Source organism: Etheostoma spectabile, unplaced genomic scaffold, assembly GCF_008692095.1.
Source record: "Etheostoma spectabile isolate EspeVRDwgs_2016 unplaced genomic scaffold, UIUC_Espe_1.0 scaffold363, whole genome shotgun sequence".
Taxonomy (NCBI): domain Eukaryota; kingdom Metazoa; phylum Chordata; class Actinopteri; order Perciformes; family Percidae; genus Etheostoma; species Etheostoma spectabile.
This window is the reverse complement of record NW_022605593.1, coordinates 513,821-522,005: the sequence shown is the minus strand read 5'-3', so window position 1 is coordinate 522,005 and position 8,185 is coordinate 513,821. Positions and strand designations below refer to the sequence as shown.

Below are 8,185 nucleotides of genomic sequence, written 5' to 3'. Positions count from 1 at the left end.
GCAGCTTGACTTAGTGTGACCTGCTCATCGCGGCTTAATCGGCTGCACGTTTGCCGAGCCAGGATGAACAGGTGGAGCTATGTCCAGCCAGGTGGAGATAGCCAGGATAAGTGCACGTTCACGGCTTTCTCAAATAGACCACGGTATCGATCACAGATTTACAGATGCAGAGATGAGAAGACGCATGCGCAAAATGTTTCACCCAATGAGCCGCAGCTTCTAATGGAAATAAAGAGGGGGGAAAGATTGGAAAAAGGGAATCGGCTCTTATCAAACGGAGAAAAAAAGCCCAACATAGCGGACCCTACTGAATGGTGGGGGTTTAAAAATATAGCCTCAAAAGTGAGCAGAGGGAACTAATGTTCCTCGGGAAATGGACCCTACGGAATTAGGTTAATTTCAAACCCTTATCACAAAGCGGAGAGAACATGTTTTACAACATGCACAAATCCTAGAAAGATATCTTAATTCTTTGTACAATTAATGTTCCATACAGAACAATCAGAAAGGGACAACAACTAGAAAAAAAAGTAAATGACTTCAATCACACGCTGTGAACATATATGTAAAACAATATTCATGTTTTTTATTCTTCTGACAAGTGACCGCACCAAAATAAAAAGATTAAAAGCATTGGGTGTTCCACTGTGATGAATGTAAAACTGCACTACATACGTGCTGGTATATTCACGTTATTGGTACCGGTGATGTGAGACTTATTGAGAAGGGTATGAAACCAATGTAAGGTATAACAAAAAAACATTAGGCCCTTATTGAGGAGTAACACACAACTAGTTACCCTTTACTAGAGAAGGACAAGCAACCAGAAAATGAAACTCTGAAGTATTGGTCTCTGACCAGTCTGCCATATTCTCTGGAATACGCTACATTATATCATCTGGGAATATCGACTACATTAATATATCTGGGAATATCGCTACATTAAATCCATCTGGGAATATCGCTACATTAATATCGTCACAATTAATCTCGGAGCGCGCCTGTATAAACCTGAAGCGAGACCACAGGACGCTGCGCTGCTCATCTCTACTTTACAGAGAGAGTGGACACTGACACAACTCGCAAGTCTGCAGGCAGGCAATAGCCACCGGCCACCGGGCAGCAGCCACCGGCAGCAGGGCAGGCCCCGGTCAGCGGCCGCACGCCAGGCAGCCTCGACATAGTACCGTCCCACGGGTAAGTCCCACTCCGCATCCGGGTGCCAGTGCAAACCATTTAACATCTAAACAGCTGTAGTAGGTTTAAATTAAACTCGCGAAAACAAAATGACAAGTAGGCTAATGCATGTAATAAAAAGAAGCAGACACATGCAGAAGACAACGCAATAACTGTTAAACACGTTATTTCGGATCAGAGCAGCAGCTGATTGACACATGAGATCCAGATTAATCTTAGCCTGGCTGTTAGCCTGTGCTTGGACCAGGTAGCCGCAAAGATAAATCTCCATGGTACTTGGCTGGGGCTTAAGTCAATCTGGTTTCGTTCAACCAAGTCAAAGCTAATTCATCCAGGATAACTGAATATCCCGCTTAATCCCTTATCCTGGTTTCGTGTAACAGGCCCTGCACTTCTCAAAAAAGTGCGGTACTCCGCAAAAGCTAAGAGGACTGAGGACTCAGATACAGATTAGGGACCACTAAGGTCTATATAAAAGAGACTTCAGATACAGTATTAGGGACCACTAAGGTCTAATAAAAGAGAATCAGATACAGTATTAGGGACCACTAAGGTCTATATAAAGAGACTTCAGATACAGTATTAGGGACCACTAAGGTCTATATAAAAGAGACTTCAGATACAGTATTAGGGGACCACTAAGGTCTATATAAAGAGACTTCGATTACGTATTAGGGACCACTAAGGTCTATTATAAAGAGACTCCAGATACAGTATAGGGACCACTAAGGTCATATAAAGAGACTCCAGATCAGTATAACTAGGTTGAACCGATACGTATTAGGGGACCACTAGGCTATATAAAAGAGACTCCAGAACAGTATTAGGCAAGGCAAGGCAAGGCAGCTTTATTTGTATAGCACATTTCAGCAAAAGGCAATTCAAAGTGCTTTACACAAAATCAGTTAAACAGATAAACAACAAGTAAAAAACAGTTAAAAATCACAAGCATTAAAAACCGGTTAAAACACATGAATAGACAGTTAAAAACAAAGAGAAACATAAAACACAGAATAAAATTTACAGTGCAGCATAAGAAATTTAAAGAATGATTAGTCATTAAAGAAAGGCAGCATCAAATAGAAAGGTCTTCAGCCTTGATTTAAAAAGAACTGAGAGTAGCAGCGGATCTACAGGTTTCTGGGAGTTTATTCAGATATGAGGAGCATAGAAACTGAAAGCTGCTTACCCTGTTTAGTTCTGACTCTGGGGACAGAAAGCAGACCTGTCCCAGATGACCTGAGAGGGTTCGGGTGGTTCATAGTGTAGTAGCAGATCAGCAATATATTTTGGACCTAAACCGTTAAGTGATTTATAACTAGCAAGAGTACTTTGAAATCAATTCTTTGAGACACAGGAAGCCAGTGTAAAGACTCAGAACTGGAGTGATGTGATCCAGTCTCTTGGTCTTAGTGAGGGACTCGAGCAGCAGCGTTCTGAATCAGCTGCAGCTGTCTGATTGATTTTTAGGGAGACTGTAAAGACCCCGTTACAGTAGTCAAGTCTAATGAAGATAAAGGCATGGGACAAGTTTTTCCAAATCTGTTGACACATAAGTCCTTTAACCCTTGATAATTCTAAGGTGATAGTAGGCGACTTTGTAATTGTTAATGTGGCTGTTAAAGTTCAGGTCTGAGTCCATGACTACACCAAGATTTCGGCTTTGTCTGTTGTGTTAACATTGTGTTTGAATGGCGCAAGACTTTTATCGTTCCTCTTTGCTCCAAAAACAACCACCTCAGTTTTTCCTTCATTTAATTTCAGAAAATTCTGGCACATCCAGCCGTTTAATTTGTTCGATGCACTTAGTCAGTTTTGTATTGGACTATAGTCCCCTGGCGATAAGGTATGTAAATTTGTGTGTTGTCCGCTAACTATGGTAACTTATTTGTTTTTTATTAGGGACCACTAAGGTCTATATAAAGAGACTTCGATACAGTATTAGGGGACACTAAGGTCTATATGAAAGAGACTCAGATACAGTATTAGGGACCACTAAGGTCTATATAAAAGAGACTCCAGATACAGTATTAGGGACCACTAAGGTCTATATGAAAGAGACTTCAGATACAGTATTAGGGACCACTTAGGTCTATATAAAAGAGACTTCAGATACAGTATTAGGGACCACTAAGGTCTATATAAAAGAGACTCCAGATACAGTATTAGGGACCACTAAGGTCTATGTAAAAGCATCCAAAGAGCACCATGTCATGAGATCTTCAAAGTCACGGGAAAGTAGGAGTCTTAAAGGTGTAAATACATTGTCTGTCTATCCATCCACAGTGAAAAGCATCTTTCTCTTTACACTTTTTCATCCAAACATTTAAGCAGGTTCTTTGTTTGATTACTCAGGGATGACTGTACTAACATGTCAGCTTTGTATCTGTTCTTTCTCTTTAAAGGTTGATCAATGAGTGAAAAATAGCAAACTATGATATGGGCTATTGTTTGGATCATTGTCATTTTAAATGAAACGGCAATGAGTATCGATAGAGATCCGTTTTCTGTTTAGAAGTCAGCCTTTGTGTTGACTTTCATGATAAAACGTGGCTTTTATGAGGGTCAGTCACATCGCTATGAAAACAGGAGGAACTTAATGTGAGACACGGAGATGTGAAAGTGTTTAAATTCACTTCACCAGGCAGATGATGTCTAAGGAGCCGTTTGATGTCAGACAGGTATGGGATAAATGTTGCATTATTGTAAAAATTTTTTGGGGTTTTTAAAAGCGCCACACATGTCATGGGAGTGGCTAAATCAGGAGTTTTCCCACAGCATCTTTTGTCTTTAGTACTACTATGATGATAATGTCATTCTCATTATGGTCAATGGAAATACGTAGGCTTAGCTCCAAATTGTTGCTCATATTTGGGAGAGAACTATTTCTCTACATACTCAGACTTTCCAAGAAATATTCACCATCTTTTTCCTTGTACGTATTTGATAATCAGTGATCCTTTTGTAATTTTTCTAGCAAAAACAATCCCAAAGGTGCCTTTTCCGCCTTATTAAATGGAAGGATTTGCAGCTTCTGTCTTATGCGAGCCTTATGTTATCATAAACTGAACATCTTTGGGTTTTGGACGTTGGTAGAACAAACCAAGCAATTCGAAGGACAGGACCTCGAGCTTTATAATCGTGATTACTTTTTTTTTTTACAATTTCCTAGATTTCAAAACTAAACAATAATTAATTAAGAAAAAAAAATCAGCAGATTGGCAAAAATGATCTTTAGTTGCAGCTATTGGTAAACTATAGCTTCCAATGTATGCAAACAGGAGTTGCAACTTCTGACATTCAACAAACCAGCTGAGCCAAACATCACAAACATCAGCTTGATCAGAAGACTAGTTCACCTCATTCCAACGCTGCTCAGTAACCCTTGACAAATAAAGGAGGGCAGCCGCCTGGACCAAAGGTCAACCCATTTAATTTGGAGACAGAACAACGTATCCATTATGAAGCTCTATAGTGGTGTCTCCTTTCCCTCCCCCCCCCCTCAAAAATTGACCTTACTCTTAAGGAAGAAGCTCCTGATTCATGAGCTGTGGGAGTGTAGTATAACAAAGGGGGGAGGGAGAGGGGTGGGGGGAATGGAGAGGACAAATTTCAATGTCATTTATGCACACATGGATGTTGTTATACATGATATGTTTCTACATGATAAGGATACGCAAGCACAAAGATGCAATAAACACCAGACACAGCTAATTATATTAGTGTTGGATGGGGCGGTGTGGTCTACTGTCTGGAGACAGAGGTGATTGAGGCGCATGGGCTGCTATGCATCATGCTGCATTATGAATGTGGTAGGCTCTAGTGTCCTGCTGTGTGGGTGTGTGTGTGTGTGTGTGTGTGTGTGTGTGTGTGTTGGTGTGTGTGTTGTGTGTGTGTGTGTGTGGGTGGTGTGTGTGTGTGTGTGAGGAATTGATGGCCAGGTTGTGCAGATGGCTCCTCAATGACGACCCTTTCCTTATTCCATAACAACAGACCTTCGTCCTTTCCTGCAGCTCAAGAGCAAAACCAAATGTTGCCCTTCGCTCCTCTTCCCACCATCGCTCTGTGTGCAGCACATGATGGCATTCAGCCTTTATGGCTCATCCAAATTCAAACATCAAAGTATTTTGCATGTGTGTGTAAGAGCTGTATACTATAAAGTGTAACCTGCGTCTCGTGTTGTCTGTCTCTACAGAGCTTTGCTGGACAATGAAAGCCTTGGGGGAGAGATCCCTTTGTTTAATAAGCCAAGAACCATCAAGGTAATTAAGTAAACAATATTAATGAGAGCTGCAAAGACTTATCCATAAGTTGTCAGCTTAAATTCATCACCAACTATTCTGATAAGCCATTTTCGATTTTTTATTTTATTTTATAAACAAAACGTAAAAAAACCCTCTGATTCCCGCTTCGAAATGTGAAATTTTCTAGTTCACAATTTTCTGACATTTTATAGACCAAACAACTCATAAATCAAGAAATAGCGATTAATCACCAAGTTGCAAAAGGAAAGAAATCCTCCTCTATGTCCCTGACTTTGAAGCGTAGAGTTTCATTCAGTCAACCTAAAAGCCCTCAGATGGGGGCAGCAGTGTGTAATCCCATTAGTTAACTGGGTAGAGGGTTGTGGGGGGGGGGGCTGGCTAAGAGAGCTGACGGTAGGCACTTGGGGTCTGTAATGCAAGACACACAGAAGTCCCCAAAGGTTTTGAGCCATATGGCTTTACTTTCCAGTAACAGACAAAAATTGAAAGGAAATGAAGATCAATATTTTCCATAGTGTCACCTCCATGAGAAACATAAGTTTTAACAATGTTTCAGGGAGACAGTTCTCCCAGTATCTATGTCAAAAATACTAGTTAAAGCTGTGTGTCAATATCTTAGTATACAGTATATGTGGCAGAATTTAGATACAGAAATAGAATAGAAATGGTTTCATCTGCAGAGAAAACACAATGCATGTCATATTATTACAGTAGCTCATTGTGTATTCTGAGCTCTGCTCTCATCCTCCAACAGATGCAGTTTCAGCCTGGGGGGTTCAAAAGAATTACCAGACCCAGCTGTCCGACTAGCACAAAACATTCCCTCTCATTGTCGGTGGCGCAAAAACAGGAAAAGAGGCCAACAGAATTACTACAACGCCAATGTGGAGTAGAAAACCTGTAACTATCACTGAAAACGCAAGATTTCCACGACCCTACATATGAATATGCAACAAAGTCAGCAACATGGGAACACCCCTATCCCAAAATACTGCAGGATGGAGCCGTTGAAAATTTCAGACCAAAAGAGGTTCTGAGAAAGTCACCTAGCTGAGCCCTCATCCCCTCCGGGGAGCAGGAGGTTGGAACAAATCAGGGGGACAAAGGAAATGAAGAGAACCAGAACAATGTTGGTGTGCAACTCCGGAGGGGAAAGAAGCATCGCTGGAGTCAGTCGTCAGTCACCAGGGTGAGTGTGGGCCTCAGCAATGAGCCACCTTGAATTTTGAAGTTAGTCAGCATCAGTTGACCACACCTACCTTTCACCATACCATGTCAGAATGAGAGAGGAGCCCGTGGTGTTCTCAGATGAATCTGATATGGATGGCCTTTGAATACCTGCTGAAAAAGAAGAGCTGCACGCTCCAATGATGCATGGGTAGAGAAAGAGTGGAGAGGCAAAGAAGTAGGGCATGTGCAAGAGGGAACGTCAGACTCGAAACGGTGGCGGTCATGGAACAAACTTTGAGTCAAGGCGAGTAGTCAGTGTCTGAATGTGAGCTGAAGAAGTTGTTCAACAAAGTGACAGACTTCAAACGAGATGAACATCTGAAGGAGGATGCGGTCGAGATGAGGCAAGAAAAAGGAAAGTTCAATAGTAGGACAAATGAGACGGACGTTGAAGATAAGTTGTACCCGGATGGAGAAGAGATGGTACGTGGGATAGTGTAATAGAAAGGAGGGTTATGTAAAGACAGATGGAGGCATAGAAAAGGGAAGAAAAAACGACCAACACGCTGAACCAGAGGAAGCTATCAGCAAGAGACAAGAGCATGGACAAGAAAGAACTAGAAAGGAGATGTGGTCACAGTGTGGAGCACAAACGACAACAGGGCTCTTCACTGACGGACACGCAGAAAGAAGATGTGTGATGGACAGCATGCTGCGTTGAACAAGGCCATGCACAGTTTCCGACAACGGAGGAGCGGAAGGGAGATTCCAAAATGTTTCGTGATGAAGGACACGTGGAGAGGAGAGAGAGCGACAGCTACGCTCCAGGATTAACACTCTCGCCGACCTCGTCTCTGAGTTCGATACAAGAGCGACGAGATGGACGCCACCTCAGGCGTCCACAGTGGATGAGACGCGAGTCTAGTGATGGGGGAGCGGACAGAAGACCGGAGACGACGGGAATGTGGAGCGAAGCCAAGTACACGAGTTGGACCATGGAGGATCTGTGTGAGAAGTTGAAGCAAAGGGCATGTGGATGAGGATATTATGGGATATACTCCCTTGAAGACGGTGATGTTTGTCCATGCCCTGACAGCACTGTCCGGCTGGGACCTTTCCGCTGCCGCCCAAGGGGAACGACAGCCCCTGGACTGAAGAAGAAGGAAGAAAGAATAAGAGAGAAAGAAAGATACCCCCCCAACCACGCCAAACCATTTGTAACTCACTAAGTGTACTCGATACGAGATTGGAGACAGGACAAGACTTGTGGACGGAACAGGAAATAAGGAGAACTAATAGGAGAAACAAACTATAGCTCATCAGACATCTACAGTTTGCTCACTTGAAGCAGCCCAGCAGGTCAAAAAATGACGTAGCAAGGAGAATGAGAATGCTACACATGTCTCCGCCACCGGGCAGCAGCCACCGGGCAGCAGCGGCCACCGGTCAGCGGCCGCACGCCAGGCAGCCTCGACATAGTACCGTCCCACCGGGTAAAGTCCCACTCCGCATCAGGGTGCCAGTGCAACCATTTCTAACATCTAAACAGCTGT

General features: G+C 42.8%; 1 protein-coding gene across 1 annotated transcript in view; it reads left to right on the top strand.

Moving 5' to 3' along the window:
* nes (nestin) overlaps positions 1-8,185 on the top strand; it is a 36,165-nt gene that overhangs the window by 19,564 nt on the left and 8,416 nt on the right. Inside the window, exon 5 of the mRNA XM_032511425.1 lies at positions 5,393-5,455. Coding sequence (XP_032367316.1) covers positions 5,393-5,455 — 63 coding nt within the window. The remainder of the gene's footprint in view (positions 1-5,392; positions 5,456-8,185) is intronic.